Source organism: Gordionus sp. m RMFG-2023, chromosome 2 (assembly GCF_954871325.1).
Source record: "Gordionus sp. m RMFG-2023 chromosome 2, tfGorSpeb1-WG-v2, whole genome shotgun sequence".
Classification (NCBI taxonomy): Eukaryota; Metazoa; Nematomorpha; class Gordioida; order Chordodea; family Parachordodidae; genus Gordionus; species Gordionus sp. m RMFG-2023.
This window is the reverse complement of record NC_088776.1, coordinates 10,118,873-10,140,224: the sequence shown is the minus strand read 5'-3', so window position 1 is coordinate 10,140,224 and position 21,352 is coordinate 10,118,873. Positions and strand designations below refer to the sequence as shown.

General features: G+C 26.4%; 1 protein-coding gene across 2 annotated transcripts; it reads right to left on the bottom strand.

The window, feature by feature from the left end:
• Positions 1-5,193: 5,193 nt before the first annotated feature.
• On the bottom strand, positions 5,194-14,435 carry LOC135923726 (uncharacterized). Of its 2 annotated transcripts, none has more exons than XM_065458636.1 (7): positions 14,323-14,435; positions 13,852-14,182; positions 6,986-7,549; positions 6,832-6,906; positions 6,704-6,781; positions 6,516-6,652; positions 5,194-6,473 (listed from the first exon to the last, which is right to left on the bottom strand). In XM_065458636.1, exons 1-7 carry the CDS (start codon positions 14,335-14,337, stop codon positions 6,453-6,455), a joined length of 1,221 nt encoding a protein of 406 aa, XP_065314708.1. In that variant the 5' UTR covers positions 14,338-14,435; the 3' UTR covers positions 5,194-6,452. The 2 variants fall into 2 exon arrangements, with proteins under 2 accessions (XP_065314708.1, XP_065314709.1); XM_065458637.1 differs by having other exon boundaries at positions 14,229-14,355.
• Between the last annotated feature and the right edge of the window lie 6,917 nt (positions 14,436-21,352).

Genomic DNA, 21,352 nt, shown 5'->3' with positions numbered 1-21,352 from the left:
CTCATATAATGTTAATATCTCTGACTTTTTTTCTATTATTTTTATTCCTGATAACTATATTATTATATAGAATAGGATATGGCTTTGAATCAATATAATAATTTTTTTTAAATTTATTTAGGTTTCCAATTTACAATAAAGTTCTGAGAATTTTTTTTTAAACCAAACAAATACATATGTCTCTGCATTGCACATTTTTCAAATGAATCCCTTTGTCCAACATCTACTAATTATCATATTTTAATTTATCAATTAAATAGCTAAATCTAAATAACCTATATATGTGGCAATTTCAATAGAAGAAATAATTTTCTATTAATCCAATACCTTTATTAATTCAAAATGCAATAGTATATTAAAATAACAATTTATTGTAAGTATACATGTTAGAGGTAATGTGTTTTTTCGAGCAATGCGGTATCTTTTAAACTTTAAATCTTTTTTTAAAAACGTATTTATTTTAAATTTAAAAATCTGATTTTATTGGAAATGTATTCCAGCATGCTTAGAATACCTATCTTATGAATTCCATACAATTTTGCCTTTAATCTTTGAGTCATTTAAAATTTATATTAAAAAAATCTACGCAAAAACGATATAAATTATAGTAAGTTCAAAAATTCATGGTAAAATTATCTGAAATTCAAGAGTAGGTATTCAAAATTTCGCATCACATTTCCGATGATTTTTATATAAAAAGATCTGGATGATTTTTATGATATCATCATGAGTAAAAATATAATTGTAATTTATATTATTATTTTTTAACATGCATATATTTTACTATTTTTAATTTACAAATATAATGTTAATATCTCCGACTTCTTTTTTTCTATTATTTTTATTCCTGGTCAATTTATTATTATATAGAATAGGATTTAGCTTTGAATCAAAATAATTATCATTTCTTTTAAAATATCTAGGTTTCCAATTAGCAATAAAAAGTAAGTGGACCATGTGCAGTTAAGTGAGAATTTTTTTAGATATCATATGTTAGATCAGGAATTAGGATCCCTTAGTAATTTGCAAATATTACTTAAACTCATAGTTCGTAGATATAAAAATATTTAATTTTATTAAGAGAAAAGAAGGCTTAAATTTAAAAATAAATATGATAAATAAATAAATTAAAAATATAATAGTTTTAGGCCAATAATTTTTTTTTTCATTTTAGAAAATATAATTTCCTGTTTTTAGTTAATTTTTATGTTTTCATTTATATGGAGTTATTTTTAATCTTTATTTTTTACTTTATTTATTCTCCCAAAAAAATTAAAAAACTTTCACATGAATTTTAAATTTATATCATTTTTTTATTATTATAGCTATTTTTTATTATTTTAGCTATTTTTGTTATATAAAAATATATAAATAAAATTTTTAAATGCTCCATCTTACGGAAATATTTTTATTACATTATTTTCTATTTTTTATTCTTATCTGAATATATTTTATTCATTGCATTAAATTACATGGATAACAATTTAATGAAAAGTGGCATATGAGTTAGACTTGACTTAACGATCGAACTGAAACCCCGAATGGAATATTCACACATGTCATTAACACTTAAATATAAATTTAAACTTTATGCTAATTAGGATAGCTGAAGTCTTGCCAAATATAGATAAATTTAAAATTTTACAAATACAAAACTGTGTAATTTATCCATCAACAAAATTACAATCTTGACCAATTTTTATAAAAAAATTTTACAAATACAAAATTGTGTAATTTATCCATCAACAAAATTACAACCTCGACAAGGCATCGTTCTACTTCTACCATTTTTCCCTTTTTTATTTTATTTTAACAACAACATTTCACATTCCCTTTTATGGCCTGGCCAAGAATATATGGACCATTATAATATAAACTAAAAAAAAAGGGGGGACGTGAAAAAAAATCAAACATACCGCACGTGCCAACCACAAGAAAACAATTATTTCTCATCTTATAACACATAAAAACGTACACAAAAATAATGTTTTTATCTCCCTTTTACCAAAAACTCCACCGCAAATTCAAACTTTTCCTCCAACTTTTATTTATTCCCGACAACCGTAATACTTTTCATCCTATAATACCAGCAATAAAACATAAACCAAAAATAAGAATGTTTCCTATAACCTCAATTTCCCATAACATAAAAACATACAAGAAAAATGTTTTTCTCCTTTTCTCCATAAGCCAACCACCGCAATTTCAACTTTTATTCCACTTTTTATTTATCCCTGACAGCCGTAATATTAAAATTACTTTATTGTAATATTACCATGTAAATAATAATCCATATTACACTCTGATAGGAAATAAAAACATATTCCTCTAAGTTCTCGTTTAATACGTATAATATATCTACATAACCATCTATTCAATTTAACATTCCACATAAATATAATTTACAATTGCTCTAAGATGAGCCTAAACCTTCGGGTTGAACCTCCCATTTTTTATATTTCTTTTTTTTTAAATTATACATATCTAAATTTTACTTTACATTCCCTCCAAACTACCCTCTGGGTCGGACATGATCATTGTGGCGCATCACCGTGCCCCATTTCCAACTGGACCAAACTCAACTTTGAGCCTCTATTTTCACCGATAATGCCCTTGGACCATTTTCTGCCCCTCCCATCAAACAGGCGGGTCCATACCATTTCCCCGACACCGAATTTAATCTCCGGGTCTTCCCGAACTACATTTCCCCTGTCCTTTACTTTCAAAAGATCCAACGGCAACCTAGTCCTCCGACGGAGAAATAATTCTGTAGGGGTCATTCCCTCCCGATTTCGAGAGTTAAGATAATACAACTGAGCTAAGTACGCTTCATCCTTATCATTTACCAATTTCCTTAGCCAATTCTTCACGACGGCTACCATCCTCTCAGCCTGCCCATTCGAGCTGGGATGATAAGGCGGCGTCAAAATATGCTGAGTCTGTGACTCCGCAAACTGTTTGAATTCATCGCAGGATTGTTACAAAAGCCGATTCGGGTCGATTTGTCTAAAAGGCCCGATAATTATTTTAGGCAAAATAATATTATGTAGGCCTGGAGATTTTGTTCATAGATGGTAAAAAAGTTTGAACCTCACCACATAATGAGGTTTGCATAATATTATTTTGGCTAATTAATTCGAGCTTTTTAACAACCCCCGATCATGTATAAATGATAATTCTAAATTAACTTTGGCGCGGACTTCATGGGGGCATCAGGATTCTCACCCCCACTGATTCTGAAAATAGATAATTGGACATTGATATTTAAATAATTTTCTTTAAAAATTCACAGCATAGATCTTTTAGGGACGCTTTTCGGAACTTTCCGAAAAGTAGAACGGAACTTTCCGAAAAGTAGAACAGAACATTATTTTTTTGGGGCGAAACGGGAACGCAAAAATGCTTTTTTGGTCCATTAAAACGCTTACATTTTATGATGAGGTAAAGTTTTGGGCTACTAATATTTTTCATTGAAAAATAAAGCTCTACTGCCACATCAACACATGTTATAACTGTGTCTTCCACTTATATAATAAAAAATTTTAACGAATGATTTATTTTCTTACTCTTGCTTTTAATTTTTTTTTTGTTTTTACTTTTAGGTAATTTTTTAGGATAAAGTCATAAACTTGAGTTCACACAAAATATCTTCTATAAATATAGCAGATTTTGTAAGGTATTAGATTTTCAATAATGTTAATGAATTGAATATTTTTTAAAAAATGATTATATTTGTTGTAATTAAAGTTTTGTCTGCTATATATTTTAATGAATTGTCAAAATTATGTCAATCATTATTGGATTCGGATTTATGAATGTGTTAATTAATTCTTTTGTTTACTAAAATGGCCTCTCTTTGTCACCGTATTTATATAGTTGAATAATATTATATAATAGAGTAAAAGAGACTGGCCGATCATATTTTTCTAGAAAATCAGCAATATCGGTTCCGATACCGATATATCGGACATCCTAATTATTATAGAATATTTTTAGGAAGGTTATTATTTAAATATAATTTTTAGACTGAGGTTTTTAATTGGAATCAATGTACATTTATTAATATTTTAACCTGAAATTTTCTTTTTTCTTTTTATTTAGGTATTCTATTGCTTAATATTAATTGTATTTTAATATTCACAATCCTGGTTTCCACTACACTTTTTGAATATTTTAAAGGCAATCCTTTCTGATCAAAATGTTATGGATGCCTCTGGTTATAATATCATAAAATCTAGAAATAATTCTGCTTTCATCTAAACTTATACCATCTAGAGAATTCCTAAGAGGTTAATAGATATCTTAATGAACTAAGGGGTGAAAGGCGTAAAATCGTGATGAAAATTGAAGAGGGTTAAGGAGTTGCGAAGATTCTATTGTCATTAGAATAAATGGGAGCAGGGAGAGGGGGAGGAAGATAAATAAATTTAAAAGAGGGAGAGGGATATTATAGCATTTTGATCTATATTTCAAATTTTTGCTAATTTTAATTTTTCTTCTTTTTCGCTTAGATTTTCATTTTTTAATAATTTTGGATTTTATTACTACTTTAATTTGTCATTGAGAAGATGGTAATATCATCATTGACTTAGGAGGAATCTAGAAGCGCGTTGTTATACACAAGCAAATCTGTTTACATTTTAAATACATGTCGATTTATGATTGGCTAATATGAGCTTTTTTTTCTAACATGAATTATTATGTAATTTTAACATTTTATTATCGCAAGTTGCAATATACCCTGATTTTTAAATTATTCGTAATGTATAAAAATGTAGATCTTTCAATAAAGTTTGAAATACAGCTGTCCATTTGATTTTCCATCCAAATGAAGCGAATTCGATCCTCAGCCTTAGGGCAATTTTTCGCGGTGACGCGTTAGCTTCAAACCCAAAAAATTAGGGGAGAGGGAGCTGCACGAGGCAATCTAAAAATGATCTAAAATAAAATTCCATTCGCCATAAAATTTACCAGAATAAAATGTTTGGTATAAATTTTATTTAAAATAAATCAACGTTTACTAAATATAATATTTTTTTAAATAAGATAAAATCATCTATATAACAACTAATCAAAGCTTTATAATTAGAGAAAAAAATGAGTTAAGTCGAATACATTTTACAAAATTAAATATTTATTTCTTTTTATAATATAAAATGTGCAAAAATTTGTAAGCATTATATTTAAAATATATATAAATGAATAATTAATGACAGGCTGAACATCTCTAATTTTAAATTAGGTTCGGTTCAGGGCAAAAGAAAAACAAGAAGGGACTTCGGTTCGGGTTTGCATTAGATATTTTTTATAAAATTATTTACAATATAATTCGACATAAATTTGAACTATTACACACAAATAATGTTGTCGCAAAAAGTGCCTTTCAAAAAAAACTAAATTGAGGCTTTTTGACAACATTACAAACCCTATAACATTTTTGTATTAACTTAGTGATCCTGTTCCAAGCTAGAAACTTAGCTGTTCTAATAATTATAATTCAAAGCTATCTCCAATATTATTATTAATATAAAATGCACTGAACCAACTATGCACCAGAGTTTTGATAAAAAAAAAAGTTTGAGTTTAGGTTTACAAAAATTTCTAAACACTGAATTCAGGTTCGGTTTGGGTTCAGAAAAAACTTTCAAAAACTGAACTTCACTCTTCCGGGTTTAGATTCGGTTCATACGCCTGCCTGCCCCCCTAAACAAAAGGTTCTCGTTTAAAGCTTTGTATTAGTTGAAGCAGAAAAAGACAAGGTTTACTATTGAGACTCACATTCTACTGATTATCGAACAAAATTAATTTGAAAACATTTCTTATCAAAATAAAGATCGTATAATGGATGGTAAATTAATTGGTCGAAATATATATCGTTATTAAATACATTTAAATTCTATAAGATGATGCCCAGGCTTTCTGGGGGGGGGGGGGGGATCCCAAAATTTACAAAAAAAATAATGCATCTAGTGAACGAATATTTTTTATTGCTAGCTTATACTATTTTATTTAGGTTGAAAATTTATATAAAACCAAAATATAGTGCGATGAAGTCTAATTTATAGGCAAAGTTATTGTACCCAGTTTAATCTATCGGACGAAAAGTCTTGGTATAGGTTATTAAAGGTAGTTTATAATATGAAGGGTTAGATTTATATTCATTAATTAATCATTTTCTTGGTTTTATTTTCGGGAATCAAAATTATCACAAATGTAAAAATTAGTATATTAAAATAATTTATTGTGCATTATCTTTTTTTAAAAAAGTCAACGTTTTTTATTCAATTGGTCGATGTTCTTATATTACACCATTGCCAGATTTGAGTGATTGATAGTTTCAACATTTGTAAATTTAGACCCAGGGAAAATTGTCATAGTTTAAATTGGCATTCTCAACACTTGGGCATCATTTGATAAAACCACTAAAAGAAAAATAATAATTACTACAAGAATCAGTGACTAAGCTTCTTTGTCTGGTAATAAAATATAATAGATATAAGATAAAAGTAATTTACAAGAGCCTTGAAGTATATATTGCTAACATTTATAGAGGTGCTATTTGGAATTGTAGTATTCGTAAGTCCGCTATGCACTGAGATCGTTGAAATATTTTGGGCTGTTGTTTTCAACAATTGGATATTATTTGGTTTATCTAAAACGATGAAAAAAAAATATTTATGAGGTATGTAATTAAGGTAAATACCGAGTATGTGATTCTGAATTTCTGAAGAGATATTTGAAGTTGTAAAATTTGTTGATATATTATTTATAGGCAATAAATCTATCAAAAATAATACTTGGGGATATTGAAATATATTTTTTAAAAAAAACTTCTTGAGGATGGCATTTTTATTGATTTCAATTGAGGAAGATCGTGAAGGATAGCTCTAGAATCTTGAGCAATATCTTTATAAAAATATATAAATTATGAGTATTTTAATCGTTCTCTGAATATCATTCAAAAAAAAATATTCATATTTATTACCTTTTTCTTTGTGAGGTTCTTCTACAATATTCCCTTTTGCTTCATATAAATTGAAAAAATTTGTATAATATTTTGTATACAAGTTTATGGGCAATTCAGAAGCAAATGTAGACATTTTAAGGGCTAATTCTTGGAAATGCTTAAATTTTTCACTTTTTGTCATGTGATCATTTATATTATGATTCGCAACATCATTATCCTTTCCACCATTATTTTCAATAGCATTCTCCTGAAGGTGTAATCCTCTATGAGTTGCATCTTCCGCTATAATCTCAATTATATTTTCAGGATTATCTCTTTTCACTGTCTCAACACATAATGTCAATTCATTTGGAGTTATAAAGGGGATTGTATTTTTATTTTTAATGCGTTGATCCCGTTTCCCATGGTATAAATCCCGTTTCATATTGTATAAATCTCGTTTAGTAATTACCTTTCCTGATTTATTTATATGTGATTGAATCTTTGAAATATCGTCATCATGTTTTAGGCCAGCTATCACATATTCTTTTTCTTCATCACTCAACCTGCGTTGTTTAGGCAACCTTATAAATAGGCTGTTATCTTAAGATATTTAAAATTTTATAAAATAGGTAGTGATATGGTTCTTGTAAATAACAGGGGCGTCACTAGCCTTTACAATCTCATGGGGATCAAAAAAATTTTTTTATAAAATTACCTTCTTTTTTTAGGCTAACATTATCCAAAATAATTACCTTTTTTAGCTAACTCACCTATTTTTTTAGTGGTATAAAAAAATTTCAAAATTTTGAGGGGGCTTGAGCCCTGGTGCTCCCCCCTTAGTGACGCTATTGATAAATACAGGACATGTTCCAAATAATTCAAAATTAGTTTAGCTTGGGAAATAAAAATAATGGCTACAAGTTTAAGCTACTTTTGTTTACCAATTTATTTTAATATTTGTTTGCTAAATATAATTATCAATATTATATTCATTAAAACAGGGATCTAAATAGATAAAGCAGCGTTAACTGTTATAATTCATCAAACACAAATTAAATTGCTAAAAAAAACAATTCCCGACCAAATCTGAGTCAAAATTATTATTTAAATGAAAATTATCAGTTGCCATTTTTAGATATTTTTAATATTGCTATTGAAAGTATTTCTCCCCATGTAAGCATATAGAAGTCTTCTCAACTATTAAATTTTTGTTTTTGGTAATTGGTCTATTCATAGCCAACTAAAAGCTATCAGCTCAGTTATTGTTTCTTTTAAAAAATATAGCTCAACTTTAAAGAAAGCATAAATTAATTAACTCATGTTGTGCCTAACGTATTATGTATTTTCGAAAATCAAGTGCTTGTAGAATGAGCCAAATTTAAGACATTATTTACTTGGGCTGCACTGATCCAAAATTTTTTCACCGATCCAATTATTTCAAATGGCACTGATACCAGATATTTATCCACTGATACCAGATATTTATCTCAAATGGTGTCAATCAGCCAATATTTACGTTGATTTTTTTTGTAATTATTTTATACAATATAAGAAAATGGATTTAAAATTAATCTGGTTTTAATCAGAATATTCATTAATCCTGGCTGTCTCAAAGCTATAAAATTCTACAAATATGTTGTATCTTTTTGTATGAAGGTTTGTATCATAAGTATATAGTGAATAATGTCTCATTTTATTAAGGTATAACCCGTAAAAAATAATTATAGATATAGTTCCATATTTAATGTTCACTTATTTTAATCAGAATATTCATTAATCCTGGCTGTCTCAAAGCTATAAAATTCTACAAATATGTTGTATCTTTTTGTATGAAGGTTTGTATCATAAGTATATAGTAAATAATGTCTCATTTTATTAAGGTATAACCCGTAAAAAATAATTATAGATATAGTTCCATATTTTTTTTAATGGTGATCAGAATGTTCACTTATCTATTTTAACCTTAATATAAATAAGTAAAAATTTATATGCTATATTTTTAGCATACTATATATATATATATTCATATTAAATTAACAAACTATGTATATTTATTTAACTAAAAAGTAAATACAAGTTAAATATCATTATCTATTAATGAAATATATAATATTAATGATTAAAATTCAGAAAAAATATTAATATCTTTGTTATTTAATAAAATTTAAATTTGCATGATTTTTATTTATATAATTTCTTTCTTAATAAAAACAATGGAATAAGACAAATAAAAATTTGGGATAATTTTCTTTTATATTACATTAAACATTTTTATTTTTCAGATGCCTTTCATCATGGGCCTCGATTCAGACTCCCAGTAAAAATATTTTATATGCCCAGGCTCATAATATTTAAAAAAAAATACCTAGGTCCACAATAAGTTTCAAAAAATTTTAGCAAATCATTGTCTGCCCAGCCCATGAAGGTCAATGCTCCCTTCACACTTTTTTATGTGAGTTATAAAGATGTATTGGGAGAAAATAAATTTTGCATTAAAATATTTTTAATATAAAAAAAGTTAAATAAAAATATATCAAAGTGTATCTTTAAAGTGTCTAATATCTAGTGATAATTAGTTAGTATTCCTATTTTAGTCAAAATGTTTGCCTTTTTTTAATAATTTACCAAATTTTTTTTTAAATTGTATTAAATATTATTTATTATATATTTTTTTAAAAAAAAGAATGGAACATTCGAATGAATAAATTAATATATATGTGATAATTTTGAAATTAAATAAAGGATATATATATATTAAAATAGCTAATAAGTAGTCGTAGTCGATTTTTTATAATGGCGACGAGTGGAGAAAATAATTCCTTAAATGGAGATTCAGAAAATTTGGCGGATAAAAGAATATTGGCGGATTTATCTACGATTAAATTTAATAAATTCGAAAGCGAATCTTCTATTTTTCGTTATTTTTCTCAATGGGAAGCCAGTTTTCGGTTAAAAAACGTAAGCCCATCTGAATGTCAATATAATGATATTTTTTTAACATTTTTTGGCAATAAGAATATTGAGATGGTTGACCGTTTTTGTTATCCTGATTCGATCGAAACTTTATCTTTTAGTGAAATTAAAGTCAATATGCTTTAAATTATTTAAACCGACGTCAACAACTTTTGCTTCTAGATTTGATTTTTCATTAGATTACGAAGAACTTTCATGAGTTGGAATAACTAAACGATTTATTAGCTGATCTGCATGTTTTCGCAATGTTTTTTAGGGAGTTTCAACAATATAAGAATATAGCCCAGCTCTTTCTTTGATCACTCCCTCTCTTTAACCTTTGGTATTCTCATTGTTTAACCACACAGGTTGTGAAATTTCAAATTCTCTCTCTTTCGAATGTAAATTATGATTATGACTTTGTCTATCATTTTCCTTTTCTATTTCATATTCAACATTTGGTCTGATCCAATCCAAGCTAGTTCTCAATTGTCTACCAAACATAATCTTGGCAGTTATATTATAGAATGGAATGGGAGATTGTTATTCCTAGTAAATTAAGAAATGCAGTGTTAGGCATGATTCATTGGAGACATCCTGGGGAAAATGTAATGAAATCTATTTTTAGATTGTATTGTTGGTGGCCCAGATGTAATGTTGATATAGAAAATTTTATCAAAATATGCTCTGGATGCCAGAAAAATAGACCTAGTATTCAAGAAGTACCTCCATATTTCTTGGACTGTTGGTAAGGAATCTTGGGAGCAATTCCATATTGATTTTGCTGGACTAGTCGATTCCTACTCCAGATGGTTAGAAGTTGATCTAATGCAGAATACCTCTGCTGAGGCTATAATTAAACGATTAAAAAAATAGTTTGCTAAGTTTGGAATACCCTACATTCTGTCAGACAATGGACCACAATTCTTATCTGGGGAATTTCGTAGGTATTGTGATTTAAATAGCATACGTCATAGTTCAGCACCCTATCATAAAAAAACTAATGGATTAGCTGAACGTACAGTACGAACTTTGAAAGGTCGGTATTATGCGACGAGTCAATTACTTATCCCGAAGAAGCTATGATACAGGTTTTAACAACCTATCGATTGAGGGAGCCTAGCTCTACAGGAAGATCTCCTGCCAAGATTATGTTTGGTAGACAATTGAAAACTAGCTTGAATTGGATCAGACTAAATGTTGAACATGAAATAGAAAGGGGAAATGCATAATTTACATTTGAAAGAGAAAATTTGAAATTACACAACCTGTATGGTTAAACAATGAGAATACCAATGGTTGGAGAGAGGGAGTGATCAAAGATATTCTTATAGTTGAAACTCCCAAAAAAACATGCAGATCAGCTAGGAAATCGTTTAGTTATTCCAACTCATGAAAGTTTTTCAGAAGTTACAGAAATAAATAGTGGCTGTGAATGAAGCCGGTACAAATACTGCATTACGTTTTTCGTCAAGAAACTGTAAACCTACAAGGTTTATTGAGGAAATCTAACTTTAAAATGTTTGAAGAAAATGTAATAAATTGTATTAAATATTCTTTATTATATTTAAAAAAAAGAATGGAACATTGAAATTAATAAATATGATATGATAATTTTGAAATTAAATAAATGATATATATATCAGAGACCTGCAGGCCCGGCCCTAAACCCGGCCAGTATTTTAAATTCTTTAAATATACCCGGGCCAAGCCTAAAAAAATTTTTTTAAACATATCTGGGCCGGGCCGGGCCTAAAAATTTTTTTTTAAAATATATCCGGGCCGGGCTTAAGATTGTTAAACCCGGGCCGGGCCGGACCTTAATATTTTTTATAAAAATTTTTACATTATGAGTTAATGGTTATAAGATTATATTATATTATAGTTATGATTAATATAATATTGGGTGATGGTTAACACTACCTAACAACCCACAGATCGATCTAATTATTAATTTCCTGCAAATTTATTCAAAGTATTAATATATTTTTTTATAATTCATATCTAAATTTTTAAAACATATTTTACCAAAACAATCAAATAAAGGAATATCTTAAATAAGCCCCAATATTCAAGTATTATTAATATATTTTTTTATAATTCATATCTAAATTTTTAGAATATATTTTACCAAAACAATCATATAAAGGATTATCACTTCTTAAAGTTTATAATTGATTTTACTTAATATAAAGCATTTTTTAATTGAAAATTTTCTTTTACACAAGTATCATTTTATTTCTCTTTTTCTCTGTCCCAAATTCAAGCAATTACGTATGTAGTCAGGGACAGATCGCAAAATGACGGAAAACTATATAAAAGATTATATTAAATTACAAGAGTCTCAGGTGAAATACCATCAACCAGTCAAATTACGACTGTTATTAAACAAACTGAATCGTTTTATGACAAATGGGGCGATGGTAATTATGGTAATATGTCAATACCCGATGATGAATATTATAATTAAATAAATAATAGATAAAACATTTAAGGTGGATAATTTGTTAGAGTGGTGGGCGGCTCATCAAAGCGAATTTCCAATTTTAGCAAAATTGGCAATTCCTGCTTTAAGTGCAAGCTGTGAGCGGAATTTTTTCACTACTGGGAGAATTCTTGAAGAAAGAAGAAGTAATCTTCAACCTGAAAAGGTAGATATGCTTCTCTTTCTTCATGATAATTTGTGAATTTTTAATATCTTTCTTGAGTTTAGGGTTTCGTCAATCATGCTGGTTTTTTACTTTGCAAAGTGTCAAATATTTATTGCATTTATTATATTTACCTTGAGTCATGAAAGTTTTTAATCCAACATTTTTCATTATTTTTTTTACAATATTATATAATACAATTATCTTCTTTTGTTATAAATTTATATTATAAAATAAATTATATTAATATTGTGCAATTAGATTATATTTTCAAAATACTATTTATTATACATGCATTTTTTTAAATAGGGATTTATTTTTATTTTATAAATTAAATAGTAAATTAAATAGAATATATTATATTCTCAAAATATTTTCCATTTTTATAAATTAAATATTAGTTTTATTTTTTTTAAATGTAATATAAAATATAGTATATGACAAATATTATTACCATTTTTATGAATATTAGTTTTATTTTTATAAATGCAATATAAAATATAGTATATGCTCAAAATATCCATTTTTATAAATAACAGTTTTATAATTTTTATAAATTCAATATAATATTCTTAAAATATTAGCTTTTTACATGCATTTTTTAAATAATAAGTGATAATACTTGAAAAATATGGTAATATACCTCATAGGTGAATTTTTGTATATACCAGGTCGAATAAAATTTTAAAAAATTCCGAGCCGGGCCTGAAATTTTTTTTTAAAAAATATCCGGGCCGGGCCTTAAATTTTTAAATCCAGGCCGGGCCATAATGTTTTGTATACATATTATTGTAAAAATCATATAATATAGATTTTGTAATATAATAAAAAAAATAATGGACAAATTAAACCCATCAATTTATTTTATAGTTAATAAATACTGTTTAATTCATAATTTATATTATATAGGTACTATTTATATGTACAATAATAATTTTAAAAAATGTTAGTTGCTTTATGAATAGGTTTTAGTGATAGCTTTTATTAGATAATTTTAATAAGTTTAATGTAATGTAGTTATAACCAGTTCAAACTAATTATAAATTGCATAAAATGAACCCTATATTTTTACCAGAACCTGGTGAGATATTTGTTATAATTTAGATCCCCATTTTAAGTTTTGAAAAATTTATAATTATAATTTTAAAAAAACAATCATTTTAGCAATAAAATCTTAATCATTATTTGTCATTTATTCTGGAATCAGAATATAAATTTGTTTTATAAAGTAATTCTTTATATTAAACAAGATTTTTATTAAAAAGTTTATGAATATGTAAATCATCAAAAAAAATGAAATACCTAAATCATGATTGTGTATTTCATTCAAATTAATTACCACCAATTTATCTTCACCCTTCTGATGAATAAATCTTACAGCAATTTTACTGGTACAATTAATTTTTAAAGTTTTTGTGTTTCTCTGGCCTTTTCCATGACCCCTATAAAACCCTCCTTGTATACAGGCAAAGTGTATTCTTCTATAAAGATATCGTTTTTTAACTTCTTCTGAAGTATTCTTTAGAGTGTCTGATCGACTTATGGAATAATTTGTTTTAACGTGCTTTTCGTAATTATTTACAGCAGTCCTCAGTTCTTCATAGGAATCAAAAGTTGTTCCCACTGCTAGCATCTGAAATTTGAATTAAAAATAATATTGGGATTAATAAAATGATTACCCAGAATAAAAAATCTCCACTTTTTATTGGTTACAATCGTTATGGGTGGATTAAAATTAATAAAATTTGGTGGTTATTTAGTAAATGGTTTGACCTGCAATAATGTCATTAGTATAGTTGGGTGATGGCTAAATGTCGGTTAATTCTCAATCTTCAGGTGTCGGAGAAAATCCGTTAAAATTAAGGCGTTATAATTTATATTAGTTTCTTCCAAAATTGAGCTGCTATCTTATAAGAAAGACGCTGATATCAAATAATAGTTTTCGGCTAATGGTTTAGCCAATATTTTAGCCGGCTCTTAATCGGTTAAAAATATAGTAAATACCCAACTATAGTCTCATGAACCATCATCAATAAAATTTATGCGTGAATCAGCATTTTTAAATGATGACTCTTAAAAGATGCCTGAATAAATTTTAACGATATGTATAAGATTTTTACAGATAAATTCAGCGGCGTCACTAGGGAGGGGCGCGAAGGGACTCGAGCCCCCTAAAAATTTGAATAGCCCCCTTAAAAAATTTTTTTAATGGCTTAATATCCCCTTGAATTAAAAATAAATTGTTGCCCCCTGAACGATTTCTTTATAAACTATTACGTAATATATAAATTTAATTTTATTTTTTTTAAAATTAAGACTGTCTAAATTTTTATTAAATGAATACTATTTTTATTATTATTAGATTAATAAATATAAATTATTTCACTATGTCAGCTTGCAATCAAATTCTGTCTTAAAAATATATCAATATCACTCACTAAATATTAATTTAGCATTAAGAGTTGAAGCTTAATTGACTTTTATTATCTTATTAATAACACTAATTAAATAAATACAATCATTTATTAATTAAAATTAACAAATTTAATATTGTAATTAACCGAGTTACTTATCAACTATATTATTCATTTTTAAATTTAATTATCATGCCTCTTAAAAATATTTTAAAGGTCTAAATAACTATAGGATATTTTTTTATAAAAGCAGACTCATAAGGTTTATAATCTAATATCTATATTATAATTTTCCGATGTCCTCACTACGTCACGTCATGTCATCGCTACATCATGTCATCGCTACGTCATGTCATCGGTACGTATTTTTTTTTATTTTTTTTATTTGTTGATTTTATTTATTTTATACAAACAGATAATCCTACCAACAGTCTTAATTTATTTTTAAATAGATAATATTTTTTATTATTTTTAGCGAATATTACTTTTAGCGATTTAGAACGGGAACCATATTTGTTAATAAAATTTTATCACATTTGATTTTGCAAAAATGGATAGATATTTATAAATAATACTGCTTGGACGGTGGTTCAACAAGTTAATCATTTTCCTTTCACCCATAGAAGACCATAATCTGTTGTATTACCCATAGAAGAGAAGACCAAAGTTTCCTTTTCACTGATTTCATAAGTTAAATATTAGACGAAGTAAGATTATTAAATTAAGCTAAATTCTTTTTAAAAAAAATATATACTCTTTTAACACTTACATATCACTTACACTTTTCACTCCATACTCTTTATTATAATATCACAAAACCTTTCAGGCAACTAATCCTTATAATTGCCTTAATCACTTATATCTTTTTGTTTTCTAAAGTTTAAATATTTAAATAAGAATATTAAATTACGTTAATTATACTAAATGTTTTATCTACTTTATAAATTTAGAATAAGAATCTTTAATTGTGTAAATTTAATCAGGAAAGTGTTAATTAAAAAAATAGGAAATTTGAATACAGGTTGATCTAATGTGGTTCAAAAACATTATGACCAATGTAAACTGGGTTACTCTTTAACACTTACTTTCACTAAGTATCACTAAATATCACAAAATTTCAAGCAACTACTTGATATAAATTGCCTTATTCAATCACATTTCCCTGTTTTGAAAATTTTAAATATTTGAATAAGTCTATTAAATTATGTTAAATTAAACTGAATATGTGGTTCAAAAATCATTATGACCAATGTAAACTGGGTTACTCTTTAACACTTACTTTCACTAAGTATCATAAAATTTCAAGCAACTACTTCATATAATTTGCCTTATTCAATCACATTTCCCTGTTTTAAAAATTTTAAATATTTGAATAAGTCTATTAAATTGTGTTAAATTAAACTGAATTTCTCATCACATTTTCCTGGTTTGATAATTTTAAATATTTGAATAAGTTTATTAAATTGTGTTGAACTAGACTGAATGTCTCATCTATCTCATAAATTAGATTATGAATTATTAAAATTAAGCCAAACTGTTGTGTAACTAAAATTAATAAATTGATGACTAATAATGATACAATTAGGATGCTGTATGGTTTTAATTAACATGGATTATTCATTTTAATATAACGGCTACATAGACTTTTATATTACTGAGGAATTTAAATAATAAATGTTGCTTTTGCTCAACCTTATCTTCCAATATAATCTCCGGAGGAAATGAACGGATGAAATGAACGGAGAAAATGAACGGAGAAAATGAATAACGAGTGAACTCTTATCTTAAAATATAAAATTCTAAACTTAATAAGGAAATACTTAGCTAGGTTAAAATATTATATTTGAAAACAGATAAATTTAAACGTAACGTAGGAATGTAAATAGTTTTATTCTTCCTTTTCCTCCAATCTAATTCTTATTTTTGGGGCCATTTCTATAAATATTCACAAAATAAATCACCCTTATCTTATTATGTTTCATTCGCAAAATAAATATAAAATAATATTTAAGAATATATCTATAAACAAACATAGAATAATACTGGAAAATGTAAATGAATAGTGAATAATTCAAAAGTATCACTTTTTATCTCCTGATAAGACTTAATAATTTAGGCAAGTCATTTTTTTAACTTTTTAATGTAATTTATATTATTTTAAGCATTCTACCTATTTTTAAGGCTATCCATTTTGTCAGGCTGCACAATATGTCCTTTTATCTCTTATGAATATTTTGTATAACTAACTGAAAAACATACAAAGTACATTTCTAATATTTAACTAAATTAATATAACAATTTTTAAGGATCCTAATTTTTTAAAAGCTTACCATTATGTCAGATCCACCATTGCTCTATTATCCCTGCTGATTATTTTGTATAACGCACAAAAAAATATACATAGTACATTAATTTTATTATAAATAATTTGATATATGATTTTATATCTATTCCAAAAAATCGATTATTTTTTTATAATTTAAATAAATTTATATTATTTTAAGCATTCTACGTATTTTTAAGGCTATCCATTTTGTCGGGCCGCACAATATGCCCTTTTATCTCTGATGAATATTTTGACTAACTAACTGAAAAATATACAAAGTACAATTTTAATATTTAACTAAATTAAATACAATTTTTAATAATTACTTTTTAAAAGCTTACCATTTTGTCGGATCCACCATTGCTCTATTACCCCTGCTAAATATTTTGTGTAATGCTCAAAAAAATATACATAGTACATTATTTTTATTATAAATATAGGATTTTTTATCTATTCCAAAAAATCAATATATATTAAAATATTTATTTTTATTCAATTAAATTATATATTTATTCTTAAGGATCCTACCTTTTTTAACAATACTCCTTTTTATTCTTTCAATAAAAAATACTAAACGGAGTTATCTATTTTTAGGATTTTATATTTATTCCAAAAAAAATACATATTATGGTATTTATATATTATTTAAATTATTCTATACCTTTCACAAGGATCCTATTTTTTTTTAAGTTTGCCAATTAGTCTCTCCGAATGGTATTTTATTTTAATCCTACCTTATAAAATTAACTTGAGAATTTTTTTTTTTACTTTAGAAAACTATCCCCATCGTATTTCCTCTTTATAATTGTTCGAATATTGATATATCAGCCATTAATAATAAATAAATGCAAAATAAACCTTTAGAATATCATAATAGGCTTGATAAGTCCCCCCCCAAAAAAAAAATTTTTTGGATGATAGCCTTCTAACTTTTAGAAATATGCATCTAATATTGACCCATCTACTGGTTTACATTATTTTAATGTTTTTTAATTTCAACAATAGTTTATTTATATTTTTGCCTGATTTCTTTATTTGTCTAGGCTAACCCTAATCCATATTGCTACAAAACATGATGAATCTATTATTAAAGAAGATAAGCAAAGAAAATAATGACGATTAAACAAACGCCTTACCCGTTCTAGAGTTACTGGTAGCCAAAATAATAAAGTACGCTTGAAATGAACTCCTCTAGAGGTTTATTTTGTTTTTTTTATCTTATGTTTTATATCTATGATTATTTTGTTTTCACCCATTTCTCCAAATGATATTTCTATCACCACTACCACAATCCCTATGCCACCTCTGCCTATTTTTTAACAAATATAAGCATTCAATTCCGCACTATCAATCACTTCTTTAGGAGTTAATATAAATATTACTTTATCCGATTCTCCGAGAAACTTTCATGAATATTTAGAGGAATGTTCAAACTTGAATGTACAGTACGGCCAATTTTATCAACTTTATTAATGGAAAAATATGCAGTAGTTCTGTCGTGGCCTTTATAACAATACTTACAACCGTTTTATGGTTGAGTTAACATTGTCGTTCATGATTCTATTTTAGAGGGGGATACCAATGCTGACATTGACAGAAATATCGTTTTGCGTTCTTCTTTTACCAGTATACCAAGGCATAGGCATATCATCTTTATCAGGACGTAATGTGTTTTGTACACTGATTTGTTAATCCGTCATTACTTTCATCTACAACCCTAAATGATATAAAATTATACATTAATTATTTCCTCTCCAGACGACCGCCAAGATTTATTTTGTCGCTTTTTTCATCAAAAATTAAAATGTCAACAAGGATTTGCTCTTAATTTTATCAAATACATAATAATTAATCCTCATTATTTTTTAAAAAAATTATCTTAAATTTATATGTCATTAAAAAAAAATATCTTAAAAAATATATAAATAATTTGCATATCAATTTTATTAATGTTTAATGGCATTTTTGTAATTTAAATAGATAGCATTTTTTTTTTACTTAACATAAAAATATATATATCCCTTATCAAATTCTTTGACAAATATTTCGGAAATGCAAGACATACATTAAATTTATCTGGAAAACAACAATAATCCTATATAATAAACAACAATTTATTTTTTAGATATAATTTTAATTGATCATATTACAAAAAAGTATAAGAGTCGGTTATTTTTATTTTATTTGTCATGATTCTCTAATTAGTGGTTGCCCAGGCCTTCCCAGTTTCCCTTTATACGAAATTTACATGTTTTTTTTCCCCATATTAGACTAATTGGTAAATCAGATATTTCCCGTTCATGTGATGATATTAAAAATTTAACTATCTCCGAGGAAAAAATTTTAAAAATTATAATGGGTAAGACTGGGCTTGAAACCTCAAAATTAATATTAGCTTGCACTTGACTTGGGAATATCTTTAACAAATTATTAAGGATCGAGCTGGGCTTGATAAACCTTTTTAAAATTATAAGATCTTGGAGGCTTCCTAATATTGTGAGCTCCTGGCATGACATCTATCGTAAAAAATGAATAAAAATCTCATTCCCCGTATTTTTTTATGGGCTTTCTACTAGTTATATATAATTGGTTAAAAAATATTAGGTAAATGCCACTTTTACAGACGTATTTGACAGTAATATAATATATTACAGTTAATATTTTAATAAATTTTACTAATAAATGCTTTTGATAATAATAATAAATAACAATTTGCGTTCAATTCTATCACCATCTATTTATTTAAAAATATTATTAAAAATTAAACATCATATTATTCATCCACAGTGGATGTTATTTAATTAGGATCTTTTGTACAACTCTGCTATTATTATCTTTTTTTACGAGTTTTTAGGAAGGCTATTTTTTTTCTTATTTGAAAAACAATTTCGAGTTAAATTTTTAAGAGTATATTTTTGATATTATTACAAACTACTATTATTTTAAGATATAATATACCAACTCGAGATGGTGCGACAATAATATATAAAATCTTAATTCTTTCATTATATCGCTCTGGTAAAATGTTTTATTTCTAATATGGCATCCTTTCCGTGTGAATAACTTAAGGCTTCCATATATTTATATAATTTCTTCCAAAGATTTTTAGTGTTTTTGTTTTATCAATTTATCTTAATAAATTCTGATAAGAGTTATCATAGTGAGTGTTATAGCTATGACTGCAAATTAATAAGTATCCATTATTTGTGTTGCAATGTAAGTTAGGATTATTACTACAGCTGCTGAGAGCATATGATTGCATATTTTAGATAAGCAATAATGGTCAACTGTGTGCCCGGATATTTTTTTTAAAAAATCTCGGATCTAGTCCGGGTATATTTAAAAAATTAAAATACAGTCCGATCCGGCCAGGGGCCAAACCTGCAGGTCTCTTAAGAACATACCAAGATGTACAACTTCTGAAAGTAGATTGAAAGGTTTGGATCTTTTGAATATTCATAGGCATTTGATGACAAGCAAGGATGATATAATTGAAAAATTAGCACAATCCCAACGAAGATTGGATTTTACATTGTAAATATATAACATACAAAATACAAATATTCCTAAAAAACATTTTGTGTGTTAATTTATATTTCTAACATTTAAATTTTATTTACTTTATATATAAATTTTAAAGGCTCAAAAAATTCAAATTTTTATTTTGGGTCATTTAAGATTCTTATAGTGGTTATATTCACTTTATATTTTATAATTCACATATATTTTATAGTTTTTCATATACTGCCAGTTATATCCGTTTAATATTTTTTAATTCACATTTATTTAATAGTTTTTTTATATGCCGGTTCTGCTTTTTTAAAAAAATATCCGAGCCGGCCTGTATATTTTGAACAGCCTATATTTGAAATCGTTATTATTAGCTATAAAAATCAAAAATAAATATAATTTATTTTAAAAAATCCGGGCCGGGCGTAAAATTTTATTTTAAAAACAGCGGGCCGGTGTAACGTTTTAGATGAACTCCCGAATTTAAATAGATTCCTATTTAGTGATATTGGCATTTATGACTGACATGTTAAGATTTAAGCTTATTTTTTTT

Bases quoted from the DNA above. Each gene is read 5' to 3' on its own strand.
- LOC135923726 (XM_065458636.1), bottom strand. The intron at 6,907-6,985 runs GTAATAAATATG...ATTTTTATAAAG, and splicing joins AGAACCTCACAAAGAAAAAG to ATATTGCTCAAGATTCTAGA. The intron at 6,653-6,703 runs GTATTTACCTTA...TCATCGTTTTAG, and splicing joins AATTCAGAATCACATACTCG to ATAAACCAAATAATATCCAA.